Source organism: Dromiciops gliroides, chromosome 5 (assembly GCF_019393635.1).
Source record: "Dromiciops gliroides isolate mDroGli1 chromosome 5, mDroGli1.pri, whole genome shotgun sequence".
In the NCBI taxonomy this organism is placed as follows: domain Eukaryota; kingdom Metazoa; phylum Chordata; class Mammalia; order Microbiotheria; family Microbiotheriidae; genus Dromiciops; species Dromiciops gliroides.
The window spans coordinates 261578836-261596670 of NC_057865.1; the positions used below are offsets into that span (position 1 = coordinate 261578836).

The 17835-nt window shown below is 34.6% G+C and overlaps 1 protein-coding gene across 3 annotated transcripts in view; it reads right to left on the reverse strand.

Moving 5' to 3' along the window:
* The window catches only part of MGAT4C (MGAT4 family member C), a 749687-nt gene that overhangs the window by 20626 nt on the left and 711226 nt on the right, over positions 1 to 17835 (reverse strand). For all 3 annotated transcript variants that reach the window (XM_043967011.1, XM_043967013.1, XM_043967012.1), the window contains 2 exons: positions 7603 to 7701; positions 1609 to 1760 (listed from right to left, as the gene is read on the reverse strand). In XM_043967011.1, the coding sequence (XP_043822946.1) occupies positions 1609 to 1707 (99 nt within the window). In that variant the 5' untranslated portion in view covers positions 1708 to 1760; positions 7603 to 7701. The remainder of the gene's footprint in view (positions 1 to 1608; positions 1761 to 7602; positions 7702 to 17835) is intronic.

The following is a 17835-nucleotide window of genomic DNA, read 5'->3' on the forward strand; positions in this document are numbered from 1 at the left end:
CTTGCAATTTGAGACATCACTTTCCTGATGTCATCAGTACTCTTCAAGAGTGAAGGATGAATAACAATAACAAGACTTTAAGATATATGATGGAATTTCTTTACTACTCAGTGATAAAAGAAGTGTATTATTGTTCCATTTTACAGATAAGGACATTGAGACTTGAGGGGGCTAGTGAATCACATGCAACAGCATTAAGTCTCAGAATTGTTAGTCAAATGATGGCTTTTTGACTCTAAGCTGTGTGTCCTTTCTACTATACCAGACTGCCTTTCCACAAAATCCACAGCCTTTCAGACTTAAAAACAACAAGGTAAGGAAGGGAAGAGAACCCTTTCTCAGTAGCATTCATGGTCAGCCCCTCTAATGTATTAGCATCTTAATTAAATCATATTAGCCAAGTTTCCCTCTGCCCTGCTTATCTCAGTGACTGTTCATTGACTGAATTGCTTTGTGGTGAACAGGAAGGCTATCATTAAAGCTATATCTAAATATTTGTTGAATGTTGAATCTGCCCTGGATATGATCCAGGGCAAGCTGATACAAGAAGATGATTCAATAATAATGCCATTGTGCGTGTTTCCCACTTCTCATCCAGATTCATTTATAAAGTGGTAGCAAAATTGTCTTTATAAACCACTGAGTGTCTTAGTATCTTTGTCTCCTGAGGCATAATCAAGAAACATGGATATGTATCTTGGCCCAATTTGGGCCACTTAGAGCCATTCAAAAATCAATTCAAATGTCAACACTCTATAATGGAAGGGAAAATGTCAATTTTCTTTGACTAAACAAAACAATAATATTCATTAAAAGGTACTTGGAAGGCAATGGGGCTTTGAAGAAGCTTAACTAATTCCTAATGCAGCAAGAGTTGGTTTTGTTCCCAAATTTCAAATAAGTACCAATATTTCCAATGGATTAAGTGGCTTTAACTGATTTTGCAGACATTGGCTGGGGTAGCTGGGCACATGCAAATTGGAAACTATTTAGACCTAAATACGTATTAGTATCAAAGAAAGATATCTAAGGATTATAGGTTAAAGAGATAGGAGAGAGATCCCTAAGGAAAGAGAATAAAGGAAATACTATTTTAGTTTATTTTTCTATCAAGAGAATATGACTTGAACAAATAAAAAGGATTATACTCCTACTCTGAAGTCGAGTACTTGAGTGTTCAATTCAGTAAACATTCAATTCAATTAAAAAAAATCTATCATAAAAAATAGATAATCCATACATTTGTTATATTTATCTTACTCATTTCTGTGGCTGAATGGTTTTTGGAAACTATTTCCCTAACTAAGGAGGGTCTTGAGCTTGATTCTGACTTAAGGGTGTAACTTAGGATAATAGTTGCTTAGGTTAGTCTTTATCTAGTTCAGCCCCTCCATTTTATAGATAAGGAAACCAAAGCCCCCAAGAGGCTAAATGACCTGCCCAAGATCACACAGGAAGTAGGTATCCAAGGGAGGATTTGAAACCTATATCTCTAAATCCAAGGACAGTGAACTCTCCACTATGCCAATTTTCCTCTGCTTGACTAAGCTGCAATTTAGAATCCTAAAGGGCTGTTTTTATAAAACTTAATCTATCTGAGAAACTTACCAAGACATACCCATCTTCAATGTACAAATTCATGAACAGAAGGCAAATGACAAGAAGTCCTAAGAATGACACTGCTGAACGTTTCCGCAGGCATCTCATTTTATCCAGTGTTATAAAATAAGTCTTGTTTGAAGAAATACATATGTTGTCTCCTAAGGGAGAAAAGCATAGAATTACTCAGTTAATTTAGGTTGCCGCTATTTATTAGCCTCATGCATTAAAAATCTGAACTGTGAATAATATGTCGTGCTAACTTTAAATTCAAATTAGTTTTTAATTTCACATAGAAAGATGATATGAAATTAAAATGAGCCCATTGTGTTTTCTAATCATTTTATCCACCAATATTTATTAAGCACCTACTAAGTGCCAGGCACTATCCTAAGATATCTATGTATCTATTTATATGTATATGTATGTATGCATGCGTGTATATGTGTATGTATGTATGTATCTATAATCCATCAATCCATCCATCTATCTAATCTCATGTGTCTAGCATACTAGGTCCTGTATACTAGGTGGCAAGGTTGATAGAACAGTGAATTGAGAGTCAGGAGGACCAGAGATCAAATCGAACCTAATACACTTAATATCTCTGTGACCCTGGGCAAATCACTTAACCTCTGTCTACCTTAATTTTCTCAATGCTTAAATGGGTATAATAATGGTGCCTACTTCCCAGGGTCATTATGAGGATCAAACCAGATAATATTTTTAGACAAAATATCCATTAGAACAGTGCCTAGCACATTGTAGGCATTTAATGATTATTATTCCATTCCTTTCACCCATCTTTATTATATAAGGTGACAAAGATACTCATATTCTGTAAAATTCTTAACTGACCAACAGCTCTGTATATTAATGATTATCAAAACCTCTTCTTTCCTTCAATTCCATCACTACCCCACCATCCTGACAATTCTGATGGCTACTTCTTTTAGGAAACTTTGGGGGGAAATGGGATTTTAAAATCAATATGCAGGCTCACAGACTGAAGCAGAGGTGCATCTTTGTTTATCAGGAATACCTTAGATGAGTTGATTAGGGGGCAGATTTTTCCTTTTCTTTTTAAAAGTGGGCTAATCTGTTTGAATATAACTTGCACATTATTATAGAATCTTAAATTACAAGGGATTACAGATATTATCAAAACCCAATCCTCATTTTCCTCTTCCTATGTTCATTTTCCCCAGTTCTCTTTGTGACAGTGCCTGCAATTCTATCATTCAATTTTCATTTCAATTATCAAACATCCCCTTAAAATATAAATGGAACAAAAAAGGTAAAGGGGTTCTACAGTCATTCACTTATTTTGATGGTTAATTAATTCAATAAATTATTCCCTGAATGCCTGAATTCCTCTTCTATGTGGGAATGGGAATTGGGAATTTTGATTGAGGTTAAGGAAAGAAGTAAATTAGAACATGGAACAATTTGGGGCATAAGGTATCTGGAAAGGGGTTTATGATCACATGTGGTGACATTGACATATAAGAGGACAATCACTAGAAGGGAGAAAATATATGCAGAAAGGAAAGAAGGCTGTATCAAAGGATCAGTATATCTTAAAAAAAATTGCTTAAATCTAGCCCTTTATCTAATGAATGGGTGGAAAGACCCTCCTTCTCCAGGGGGCAGCTAGGTGGCACAGTGGATAAAACACTGACCCTGGATTCAGGAGGACCTGAGTTCAAATCCAGCCTCAGACACTTGGCACTTACTAGCTATGTGTCTCTGGACAAGTTACTTAACCTTCATTGCCCTGCCCCCCCCCCCAAAAAAAGACCATCCTTCTTCTAATGAACATAGGAACATATATAGAATTACATAAGGAAAGACCTGAGTGGTTATCTAGTCCAAGCCTTCTTACATTTTTTTCCACTTGCGAGCCCTTTTCACCTAATAATTTTTTTTTTTACCTAACCCCGTGTATATAAGTATACAAAATAGGTATACATAAACTTTTACTGTTGCCAATTTTTTTGCAACCACACATGGTATCATGACCCACAGTTTAAGAAGCATTGATCTAGTCTAATCCCTTCATTTTAAAGATAACAACATAAGGTTCAGAGAAGTTATGTGACTTTCCAGGGGGTTATCCAACCAGTGTTTTGCTCTTGAGACTCAGCTCATAATAATACATTGATTTATGGATTGATTTATGATCTCATTAGCATTCATTCTATCGTCAAAGTTCACGACCTATCCATAGCTCCTTATTCCATACAGTATATCTCCCCAATCTGCTAGATGTCTTCCTCTACCTTTTGAAATATTTTCTGTATACCAGTACAATGATCAGGCTGCCCTTATCCCTTCCAGGCAATTCATTCACCTCCTCTTTCAATTATACGATGACTTCTGGCCAATAATACAGTGACTTCATGCCTATGACTTATGCCATAAAAGTCTTCTTAGGTAATATATTGCCTCTTACTTATGTCCATAATTCATGCTTCTATTTTTTTTAATGTTGTCATGTGAAATTCTGATTTTTCTAAAATCATTGTATCTTCTTATTCATAACCCAATAATATAATGAGCAGGATATTTGTCCTGAAAATATATATATTCTTTCCTAGCAGGCAGCAACTTAACATCATGGAAAGATATACGTATTAAAGTACTAACTAAAGAGGCTGCATGCCCATTTATATGCTTTAATCTGGCCAATGTGCAGTTTCCAGTGATTTACTCTGCTCAGCATAGATGTCTAAGGACATCCTTTCCTTCTTTCTTTCTTTCTCTTTCTTTCTTTCTTTCTTTCTTTCTTTCTTTCTTTCTTTCTTTCTTTCTTTCTTTCTTTCTTTCTTTCTTTCTTTCTTTCTTTCTTTCTTTCTTTCTTTCTTTCTTTCTTTCTTTCTTTCTTTCTTTCTTTCTTTCTTTCTTTCTTTCTTTCTTTCTTTTTTGATGAGGCAATTGTGGTTAAGTGACTTGCGCAGGGTCACACAGCTAGTAAGTGTTAAGTGTCTGAGGCCGGATTTGAACTCAGGTCCTCCTGAATCCAGGGCCGGTGATCTACCAACTGTGCCACCTAGTTGCCCCCCACATCCTTTCTTAAGAACCTATGAAGGCATTTTTGAAATATCTCAGGTCAAAAAAAATCTTTAATCATCCATAATAGGAACATCTAATAGACAGGAGTCTATCAGACTCAATAAAATACAAGCTATTTAAGAGCAAGGATTAAGCCACATTTACTCTTTATATAACTGATGGATAGCACAATGTATTGTGCATAGTATCTGTGTAAGTAGCTGTTGAACTGAGTTCAGTATTTAGAGAATCTCTCTTCAATATGGACTACACTAACTTAATACTCCATTTAGTGGATCCAAGATATTAATTGATTGAATATATAAACTCCTTGAGAACAATATTTCACTTTTTTTCCATTATACTCCTAAAGCCTATCACAGTACTTAACACATAGTAGTCACTTATATGTTTAATAATTCATTCAATGTTTTGAAGAGCAGATGTCTCCCTGATTTGTCATTACTTGATAATGATACTCAGAAAACCATTAATCAGATTATCTTGTTGGTTGTGTCTACCAAAACATTATGCATAAACCTAACATATATGAGAGATATCTTACTTGATATAGACTCTAATGCTATTTCAGAATAGAAAATATATTTTTTTCCTTCAAAGAAAAGCAGCAATTTAAAAAATAAAATCAGATACATTTTGGATTCTCTGTACATCTCAATCATTTATGTACCTATGAACATGTCAACATGTCATAATCTGCTTTTTCTTTTTCATATTTCTATCATATTCTCAATATGTATAGAAATCATTCTTGGAAAAAAAAAACAGACGAGAAAGTAAATACATATGATAGAAATCTTTGATGTCTTCCATGTCACCTTTTTCTGTCTTTTGAGATGGAACTGAATTTTTACTTCCTACATGAACTGCCAGTGCCCTCCTCCACATTGAATCATTATTACCCTCCCTCCCTAACATTTAATTTAGCTGTTTCATATAGTAGTTAATTTTATATTTTTATTTACTCTGCATTTATTCATGTGCTTATTTCTTATCTCTATTAGAATGCAGAATCTTTAAGAGTAAGGATTGCTTCATTATTTGTGCTTGTATCCTCTTGAACTTAGAACTCTCTGTTACATCTTAGTTATTTCAAAGATGTTTGCTCATTGTTTTGGATTGGTTAACTGTATAAAAACCCCAACAGATTCAACCTGTATGTCCCCTTTTTGTGGGTATTCTTTCCTTTGCTTTACTGTGAAAATCATTCCATTGGGGCAAGTAAAATTGTGTCAACTATAACATGGATTTTTTTCTAATTGTAGTTGCTCAGCCCAACCATTCTATCTTCATCCTTTTAACTGTCATCCCTAGGCCATTTGGGATGTGTCTACTGGCAGTACTGTTGTAATTAACCTTCTTTAGAAATGTTAGCAAATCTGTTTCACTTCCAGTGTATTTTTTATCTTTTGGATTAATTTCTCTGATTTTTGGAAAACCTGAGTTAATCAGGCACCATACTAAGCTTTCTGCAGGTTTGTTTTCTGTTTCACTGTTTTTCACAGTTTTTTTTTTTTAAATATGTTGTTTCATTCTATTTTGAAAACAAGCTTAAGCTGGTTCATCCTTGGCATTATTTTCACTTGACAATGACTATTACTAGTGTGTTTGGTTTTGATTTCAGTAGGCTTGGTAGATCTTTATTCATCATTTCTACCTCTTAATCCTCTGAAGCAGATGTTGGTACATAAGCTGCAATTATCTTCCTGGTGGTCTGTTTCTACATTTATTCTGAATATTGCAAGGTGACATCAGCAGCTAGTCTGTGAAAGGATGTGCTTTACTCTACTTGCTTTATGATGGAAAACAACAACAACAACAACAACAATCATATATGTCTCATGGAAAAGATTCTGTGTGGAACATTTGATGTCATTACAGCCTTTTGTTTTCTGGTTTCATTTATACAGAGGATGCTAATATGGATGGAATTTAGTTCATCTAATAGAATATAAACTTGTTGGAAATTAGACAGAGATCTCCCATTAAGAATACTAATGCTTCTTGAAAGATTGAAGAACTCTGATCAAGTCAAGGAGCAATTATGACTTCCCTCACAAACAGAAGATGGTTTCAAGGTGTCCTTAAGACATACATTTTTTGATGAGGGTGAATGTATTGTTTTGTTTTCCTCAACTATGCTTGTAAGGATGATTTTTTTATTTTTCACTACATTGAAAAAGACAATGTAAGTCTAGGGCTTTCAAAAAAAAATAGAAGAGTCATTTTAGAATTTTTTTTAATGCAAAGAAAAGGAACTTCAGAAGGAAATATAAGCGACAGCTTTAAAATAATATGGTGAATTTATTATCAAAAACCCCACAAACTATATAATAGAAGTCCTTGGTTTTATAAATAACACTCTCTGTGATTGTGTTCTTTTTTGGATGTTCATTAATATCAGAATAAAACAAAATATAAAAAAGAATACTAATAAAGTTCATAGGTCTTAAGGGTCTAAAAATGTCATGCTTCTGTACTGCCTAACCCTTTCTATAAAATGTCCCTTTCACTGTAGAAGCAGAAAGGGGGCCCCGAAAGACTGAGGTTTATTTTGTGATTTAATCTCTTTCATTTGTCAGTATGACCAAATATTCCATTATCTACCCATGGGTAATGTTCATGTGATGATACTAAGCTGGCGCAAAGAAAGCAGATATGTTCTCTTATCAAAATGACTCTTGAAGGCTTACTAGTTTGGTTACAATTAACATGCATAACATTTAATAATTCAGGGTTCTCCTCCATAATAAAGTAATGCATTGAACTAGGGATTCTATGAATGTTAGGGTCGGAATCTAACCATTCTTGAAAGCATTATTTTGATGGCAAAAAAAAGTCTTTTGAGTTTCGAATGACTGACTTCCAAACATACTTTCAGAATGTAGTTCATTTGTAATTGTGGATTGCATGTACAAGTAAACCAACCTCTTTTGTTTTATGAGGATTTCATCTGTATCTTGATAATCAGGATGTAGAGATTGGATTAATGAATCATCTGGTAGAAAGTAAACATGTCTTCTTTACCTGGGTAGAAATGCAAAAAAAATTAACTAAGGTTTTGCACACATATAAAAAATACCTTCAATATTGCTTAATAATAAAATATACAGCATTTGATTAATCACTACTAGAAACACATAATTGGGTTGTCTAGGCCAGCCAAACTCAAATAGAAATGGGAACACTAAACCATACATAAGCATTTCTATGGCCTGCACATTGACTTCTAAAACCACATGTTAACATTATCTATATTGTGTTGTATATTTATTATTTACCTAATTATTGCTAAATTACATGTTAATATGGTTTACTGGCACTGAGGAGTGTTGTTGGCTGCATGTTCAGTATGTTGATTATAGGCCCAACTATAAACCAGGGACTCTGAGCAATTATCAACCAATTCTTAACTTTTGAGTACAAATAGAGGTGAAAATGACTCTGTCAAGATAATGTACTCTTGGAAAGTCTTTTCTTTTATCTAACATTTAGGCCAAAATCCTTGGTAATAGTTTATTTTTATAGTACAATCGTGAGCATACACACATTTAATTTCAAGAGTTTTGCAAAATATTCTTCAATCAAAAAGAAATCATAAAGCAAGAAAAAATATCATTTAGATTGCTTCCTTATAGATATTAAAATAGGAAATAAATTAGAGCTAAAAACTTCATTGATAATTCACAAAAAATTACAATCATATCATCTTAAACTCAGCTAAAAAGGGACATGTTTTAGGGTTTGCTGATATGTAATTTTGCAAATAATGTTAAGGACATGAATAATAAAAAGCAAAAAAACCCATTGAATTCAATGATAGCATATATATGTAGATATACTTGTGGGTGTGCATATGCTATTCTGGTAGGTCCATAAGACCTATCAGAAATCATGTTTAAAAATAGGAACAGATTTCAAAAGAAGGGAAAAAAAAAACTACATTAGTGGCCCCATAAATGTTTTGTGTAAGAATAGGAAAGACATATTTGTAGGTTTTAAGCATTCTCTATTTTAATGGAAGAAGCAAATGCATTATTCTAAAATTTTAATAAAATATTTGTGTGAGATCAATGTAGTATAAAGCACCAAAGCCCAGAAAAAATAACTTCTATGAATAAGGAGGTAATATAGGAATTGGTAGAAATCGGCTGCATCTTGCAGAATACATATGGTGTGTTGTGTTAATTTCTGACCATCACATTTTTTTTTTGTTTTGTTTTGTTTTTTGTTTTTTTGGCCAGGCAATGAGGGTTAAATGACTTGCCCAGGGTCACACAGCTAGTAAGTGTCAAGTGTCTGAGGCCTGATTTGAACTCAGGTCCTCCTGAATCCAGGGCCAGTGCTTTATCCACTGCACCACCTAGCTGCCCCTGAACATCACATTTAATATAGAGCATTGATAAGTTTCTAGAATGTGGCAAATAAGGTTTCACATTCTTGGTATATTAGTGATAGGGACTGGAACATGGGTATCTATTGAAGTAACTGGTGACATTTAACTTAGAGAAAAGGAGATTGAAGGAAATATATTAGCTGTTCTCAATTCTCTTCTGAAGGCCTGTCCAGAAAGCAAAGTTAGACACATTAAGAGGAAATTACAAGGAGGAAAATTTAGATTGCTCATAAAGGGTGAAGAGAATTTCCTTATGTTTAGAGGTAACAGGTTTTCACTTGTTGGAGGTATACAAGTAAAGGATAGACGACAAAATTTGTCAGGTATGTTAGAGAAGATATTCTATTTTATTATGCCATGATTGAGAGGGAATTCTTTTGAAGATAAGGAACTTCCAGCTCTGAAGTTCTTCATATCCCAAGTGATAAGCAAGATGCTGAAATTCATTCAGTACTTATCTTCAAATAAAAGCCATCTGTATCTTTGCTTTGTTTTTGGTAAAAGGATTATTTTTAATCCTCTCCAAATGGTTCTTTTTGGCTAAATATGTCACAATGGATATATAAGCAATACTTAAGGAGGATCCAAACTTTGGCTCTTTTCTGCCCCCTGCTGGTTTTCTTTTGCTTCTATTTCTCTTTGACTTGGTTTGCATTACTCTATCTTTCTTAAGAAAAAGGTCACAGACTTGCCCGCCCCCTCTCCCCCCCCCATCCCCACCTGGCCCTTTGTCTTCTGTTTAAAAATATAGGCATACTTTGTTTTGAGTGTATTTAAAGGAATTAACTAAGCACAACAGAAAAATATACATGTGGGAACAAGAAGTGAGATAAATGCCCATGCTTAGTTCCTAGCACAAAAATAGGTACTTAATAAATGCTTTTTGACTAAGGAGAATACACAACTTTTGAAGAATCTTAAGAGGTACTGTTGATGCTATATCTGTAAGTATATTGATTTAAGTCTAGTTCTTTCTTAATTTTTTTCTTTTCTATTTTAACTGACTGATCTCACTCTTCTGAGTCTTTTCAGATTGATTAACCTCTATCCCGTGGTTTTGGGCTGGAAAATTTATTACATTGCTGTGTTCTTCAAGAAACTGCTTTTCCAACTCTTACTCGACAATTCACTGGCCTCTCCGGACAAATTTCCAAACCATGGACATACAAGAAAATTAAATCCACTTTCCTTGTCGAAGACTCTTCCACTGAAATAAACTAGCTATAAGCAGTATGTGCAAGTGAATCTAAGATTATTGACACAAGAGTCACACCTAATTTTTTACCTTTTGAAGTTCTATTGTACCATGCTATGTTCACACTGGTTACCTGACAGCTAAGTTTCTTCTACTTTTGAAAACACTTGGTGTTTCCCTAACTTCACCTGTTGGTTCTCCAACCAGATTTTTGTTCCTCGTCCTCTCTGGCTCTACTGTTATGAGAACTGGAATGACAGCCCTTACTGGAAAAGATATTGCCAGGGAAGCTCCACCATGAAAAGATACCATGTGACTGAATCTATAGAACCACCTGTTAGTTGTGTCAATCAAAGTAACAAGCCAATTAGCTTGGAGCTGTGTGTGTGTGTGTGTGTGTATTGCCCTGTTTCCTGTCCAACACGTATACCATGACAACATTCTATTTTGAAAACATAAATGATTATTTTTTTCCTATTAATCCTTAGGGTAATCACTCAACCAGTGCCTGGTTCCAGAAATGCTGACACGTTTTATATTATAAGAAGATTCATTTGAGCTAGGCATTTTCTTCAGGTTGTGCTTTGTTTTATGATTCAATGAAGCCAAGTTTAGCATTATGAGCTAGTTCTACTAAGATATGACAATTAAAATTAAAGTGCAAGAATTTCACTTGAAGTCTAAAATAATTGAGTCAAAAATATGGCCTAGATCATCTGAACAATTTCCTTTATCACCCTCCCCAGAATTTTGACATTTCCACAATGCTATGAAAACTAGATAATAATGGTGATGACAATGATAGTTCTGATGTCCTTGTACAATGTCTCATTGTGGCATCCTGTGAACCTGGGTTTTCAAAGGCTATGACAAAAGGACACAACTTTATTAGGCCTTAGAAAGTTATAAAGGCTTTTAATCTGGACCCAGGGATGGACACTTTTTTTTTTATCACCTAGGCACTAACCTTGCTCATTTCCCAATTGGCCAAAGGGATTGATTTTATTTCCTTTCCTTTTTTCCCCATTCTACTAAGTCATAGAGAAGCCTGTATTGTTGCTGTCCTACAACTGCAACACTTTTTCTTCTATTCTATGTAGGTTACTTAATCTCTGCATTCTAGGCAGCTAAGAGTACAACTTATTGAGAAGTTGTGGAGTTCTACTGGCAGAGGTGGCTTCTTCATTTAGTTAGTTACCTAAATCAATGAAACCACAAGTCAAACTCCTCTCATCTTCTGATAAGAATAAAAATAATGATATGAGGAGTAAATTTACAAAATTGATGAAAATGAACAATTTTACCCATCCATTTTCTCTTCACTTTCCTCCTTTTCCCTCTCTATATACTTTTCTCCCTTCCCCTAATCCTCTTCCTCTCTTTATTCCCTTACTTCTCTTTCCTCCTCCTCTATGCATTGATTATCCTTATAATTCTATCTACATGTATATATGTACATGCATATGTATATGTATGTGTGTGTTGTTCAGTGGTTTCAGTCATGTGTGACTATATATGACCTTAGTTGGGGTTTTCTTGGCAAATATACTGGAGTGCTTTACCATTTATTTTTCTAACTCATTTTACAGATGAAGAAACTGAGGCAAACAATGTGAAGTGACTTCCGCAGTGTTAAAAAGCATATGTGTGTAGAAAGAGACAGAATTCCACCCCCGCCAGTGTGACTTTAGTTATTAAACGCAGGCTTTAATTATTAACTCTTTTCTCATTTTTAATTACATGCCAACATTTTAAAGTTGTAAAATATTAAAAAATAACTATGGCCATCTTAAGGCCAATAGACTTGTGAAAGTGTTATTTAAATTCTAAGTGCTAAAATGTCACTGAAGCATTGATTATTTACAGTTTGGCTAGCATTGTTTCTTTTCAAGAAGTCCATTTCCAAAGATAATGTTTCTTATGCTTATGATAACAACTTAAAGACATTTTAAAGTGCATTGCTTATGAAAGAATGGGGTCATTTTTTAATGGTCAAATGAAGTTGAATAATACAATTTGGAGCTGGAAAGGACCTTATAGATTCATTATCTTGGTGAAATCTTCACATTTTACATAAAAGGTAACTGATCTTCAAAGAAATTAGTCTATAGAGGTCTTTAAGACCTGCCTGTGGTCACACAAATTTTGAGACATAGAATAAATTTCTCAACGCGTCTTTTTTTTTCTCACTCAAAGTCTGTCCTCTTTCTGTTACAGTGAGCTGATTACATATGCAATTTTAAATTATGACACGTGGATATTAAACACAGCAGGCTAGATAGTACTATGCAGTGCCAGGTGGTGCTGGTAGTAATTTTCCTGAGATGATTCAACAGGAAATATCAGGAGCTGGATATTCCCACATTCTCCCTGGCACTTATATACATACAACCTACTGGGCTGAAGTACTTCAGAATTATTGAGTTCTCTATGCTTCTCAGAAAGTGGATAACTTTCTATCCCACAGCTCTGCCTCTCTGCAAGGAAGAACTGACTCACTATCTGGAGGGGGTAGTGGCGTGACTTTAGCCAAAATGAAATTAACTGGGGAGTCCTAACCCCTGGTAAACCATGTTTTCCCTCAATATGCTGCATTCATGTGACCTTGGTATAATGGAGTTGACTTCCCTTAATAATGGGCAAACTTTCTTAACTACATACAGAGCTTGTAGTCTCAAAATGTTATTGTTGGGATTTTTTTCTTTTTTGCCATTTTTTTCCCTGTCCAAATCTATATTTTTTGCAGTGTATATAATTTTTAATTAGGAAACTCCCTATAACTAATATAGAACAACAGCTGTTCTGTAATTTATAATGTTAGAGAATTACCTTGGACATTGAGAAGTTGTGTCCCTCTTAGTGTCATGAAAACAACATGTGTCTAAGGTAGCACTTGACCCCAGCTTATATCAATTCTGAAGACAGCTCTCTATCCACTGTGCCATCCTTATCAGCATAAAAACAATACAACAATGATATATAAAAGGAATGAAAAATAAATAATAAAACATATTCCTTGGTGCTACTTCTGCACCCTTTCTCAAATGTGACCTGGATAACGATATCTCTATATAGTCAAGGATCCTAGGAAATGATCCATTTAGTTCTGCTTGTGGGCAAAGGAATGTGGATAATACAACACAGTCACCACTCTGCATTTAACTCACATATGTATCAGGGCCAATCATCAGGTGTATAATAAGGGATTGGCTAGCTACCTAGACTTGAGGCATGGATTATATAAAGTGAAAATTAAGACCATGGTTTTCCTTATTGGTAAACTGTCAGGGCTGGGGACATCTGGCTCTTTAAATTAAAGAAAGTCAATTTCAGACCAGAGTGAGTGAGTCAGCAGTAGACTGTGACAACTATTGTGTGACAGTAACCTTCAGAATTTTACTCAAAACATACTCCATTTAAGCTGTTTCACATAGCTACCTGGAGTGATATTTATTTTCTTGCTCCATAGATTTACAGAGGGATAGAGAGAGAGGTAGTGTAGCTAGATGGTGCAGTGGATAGAGTGTCAGGGATTCTCATCTTTTTGAGTTTAAATCTACTTTTAGATACCTATTAGATGTGTGATCTGGGCAACTCACTTAACCTTCTTTGCCTCAGTTTCCTTATCTATAAAATGAGATAGAGAAGGAAAATGCTAAACAACTACAGTATATTTGCCAGGAAAATTGCAAATGGACATGACTAAAAAAAAATGACTCAACAACAACAGCAACAGCAACAACAAGAATAATAAGAGCAAGAGGAGATAGGAATGGAGAGACCAGTTAAAGGGAAAAAAAAGGTGAGAGCATAGATATTTGAAACCACTGCTGGTACAAACTTCTTTTTAGACGTATGTCCCAGGATCAAGTTTCTCATTTATAAAGTTCTGGTACAGTAGAAAAAGCACCAAATTTCTATTCGGATGACCTGGGTTTGAATTATAAGTCTGTTCTTTACTATCTGTATGATTTTGCCCTCAATTTCTTTGTTTTAAAAATGGGGATATAGGGGGTTGATGATATCCAGGTTTCATTTCCGTTCCAATACTTATGATCCTTTGATTGGGTTCTAATTAAAAGGACTAAAATCTGTGCTCTTATTTATAGCTTCCATTGAGGTAACAAAAATAGATTCACTCTAAAAATCAGTCAAATGAAAATATACATTATTTAATCATTTAATAAGCCTTTAAGTACTCTCTATGTTGCAGATATCATACTATCCACTGAGTATACAAAGACAAAAGTGGAATAAGCCCTGCTCTCAATGAGTTTACATTTCATCCAGGGAAACATTTACATGAATAAGACCTATGATTTCAGTGTTATGGGAATTTCTTGGGTAAGTAAACTCTTGGCAGATTGGCACCTTCTCTGTAAATTATAATTCTAAAAGGGAGTGCTGGAGTTATTGTTATTCAGTCATTTCAATTTTTGTATCTCTTTTGAGGTGTGGTTGGCAAAAATTCCAGAGTAGTTTACTATTATCTTCTCCAATTCATTTTACAAATGAGGAAACTGAAGCAGAGTTAAGTGACTTAGCTAGAGTCATATAGGTAGTGCCTGAGGCTTCCACCAGGGGGATCAGAATAAACATAACATAGAAGGTAGAACATGGGCTGAGTTATGAAGGAAGCCTGATATTCTTAGAGGTCAAAGTAAGGAAGACATGTATGCTGTGCATTGGGGTTGGAGGAGAATGCTTAGCATATTCAAATGTGTCACTCTACCCTAACCACTGTACCACCTAGTTGCCCCTGACAACCCTACTTTCTTAATCTATGGAATTAATTTAAACCCAAGGGATTCGATTTATTAATCTGCATACCACAAAATTCAGGTGTTCTATAAGAAATCAAAGAGCTCCAAATCTTTCATTCTCTCAAAAAGAATTAGAAACCGAGTGTCATTCCAAGTGTCATTATAGGAAGATGTTTGTGGGACAAATCCTTAAATAATATCCATGAAGGCATTTTATTGAATGTAATTTTTTGGCAGCATGGTCTGGAAAAGGAGAATTTAATATATCTTAATTTCTGTATTTGTGGCATTTTTACTCAATCCATTCTGATATATACTTCCATTTTATGAATGAGTTTATACCATTAACATTCATGATTATGTTTACTAACTGTGCATTTTCTTCCCAACCTATTTTCTTCCATTTATCTTTTTCTATTTTTGTTTACTATTCCTCCCCAAAGTTTGTTTTGCTTCTAACCATTGCATCTCCTTTCTCCTTCCTCTCTTACTTCCTTGTTGAGTAAGATAGATTTCTATACTTTATTCTGTGTGTATTTATTCATACCTACCCTTCTGTTCCCCACACATATAGTCTTCCTACTTTGAAACAATTCTCATGATAGGTTCAAATGTTACCCACTCCCCCCATTTTCTATTCCACTGTAAAAGCTCTTCTTTTTACACTTTTTAAAAAGTGCAGTAATTTTTCACATTCTTCTCCTTTCTACCTTAACCCAGTACATTTCCGTGACTGATCCCTTCATTTTTAAAATGTTACCCCAACTTAATTGACTCACTACTCTTCCCTCTGTCTACATAGACTCCCAATGGCCCTAATAATGATAGATTTATTGGGAGTTACATTTGTCATCACATAGAAATCTAAACAAGTTTACCTTATTATTATGATTTCCTATTCATGTTTATTTTTATGCTTCTCTTGAGTCTTGTGTTTCAATGTTAAATTTTCTGTTTTTTTCTAAAGATAATAAACATTTTTATTGAAAGTTTTAAGTTCTAAATTTTATTCCTCCTTTCTCCTCCCCTTCCCTCCCCACTCCCTGAGGCTGTAGTCTATCAGGTATAGGTTTTATTTTTTGTTTGTTTTGTTTTGTTTTGTGGGGCTGATGCCGTATCCACTGTGTCACTTAGCTTCCCCCTCAGGAATAGGTTTTAAGAATGTCAAATTTTTCTATTCAGGTCTGGCATTCTTTTTAAATCAAGAATGTTTCATTTTTTCCTCTGAAGGATTATACTCAGTTATTATGTTATCCTTGGTTATAATCTTAGTTCCTTTCCTTTCCAGGATGTCATATTCCAAGTCTTCCACTTTAACGACGTAGCTGCTAAATTTTCTGTAATTCTAATTGTGGCTCTGTTGTATTTGAGGATTTTTTTTTTCTGGCTGAATGAAGTATTTACTCTGATCCGGGAGCTCTGAAATTTGGTTCTAATCTTGGGAGTTTTCATTTTGGATATTCTTTGGTTTGCATTTTCCCCTTTGGTTCTAGGATATCAAGGCAATTTTCCTTTGTAATTTCTTGAAATATGTCTAGGCTCATTCTTTGGTCATGATTTTAAGATGGCCCAATAATTTTGAAATTATTTCTTTATGATATGTTTTCTAGGTGAGTTGTTTTCCAATGAGCTATTTCACATTTCCTTCTACTGTTTTAATTCCTTTGACTTTGGTTTTCTTGTTTGTTTGTTTATGTCTCATGAATTCATTATATTCCATTTATGAATTCTCATTTTTAATGATTTTTTTCTAGAAGATTTTGTGCCTCTTTTAATATGTTTTAATTCTCTTTTCATAATTTTCTTTCATTGCTGTTATTTTTTTGCCCAATTTTCACTCTGCCCCTCATATTTAAAATGATTTTTGCTCTTCCAGAGATTTTCAGGCTTTTGTCCAATTTACATTATTTTCCCTTCCAGGCTTTGAATGCAGCTGTTGTGATATCACTGTCTTCCTCTGGAATTGTGTCTTGATCTTCCCTATCACCATACTAGTTTTTTTTTTTAATTTTAATGGCCAGATTACTTTTATGTTTTTTCCCCTCATTTTTACATCCTATTTCTGGTCTTTGAACTTTATATTAACGTTAGGCTGCTTTCTAGGGTGGGAGGGATGTTATAGGGAATCAATGTCCTAAGTCTTTAATCTTTGCCATTCTACTATTTTCAGAGCTAGTTCTAGGTGTCTGCAAATTATAGGGGATTTTAAGGTGGTATGATATAGAAAGAGGTATGGACACATCTCTCCTTGTATGCTCCTCAAGGTCCCTGTTTCCTTCTTACCAAAAGCACTACTCTTTACCCTTAAACCTTAATCTGAAGGTAAATATCATTAATGGACCTGCCAAACAGTGCCTTGTCCTACATCCAGTGCTGGTACAGGGATCTCTTGTAGACTTCTGACCAGTTGCCTAATCCCCTTATTGTCTCTGATTTGAGAGCTTGCAACGCTGCTTCTACGAAGTTCCACAACTGATGCCACTCCCATCCATATAGGCTCCAGGCCACTCTCTACTTCAGTGTCACAGATCTCTTCTTCTCACCTCCTAAGTTGTCTTGAGATTGAAAAAAAAATCTCATGCCTCAGCCTTTTGTTGGTGCTGCCATTCTTGAATTTAAATTGTGGTGTTATTTTAAAGTTGTTTAAAGGGGAATGTTGGGAGAGCACAGCTGTGGTGCTTCCTCTACTCTGCCATCTTGGCTCCACAGATCATTGAATCTTAAATTTGGAAGGAATTTTAAAGGCCATCTAGACTAAATTTCTGTTAAATATCAGTCTTCTTTATAACATCCAAAATCACTGGGCT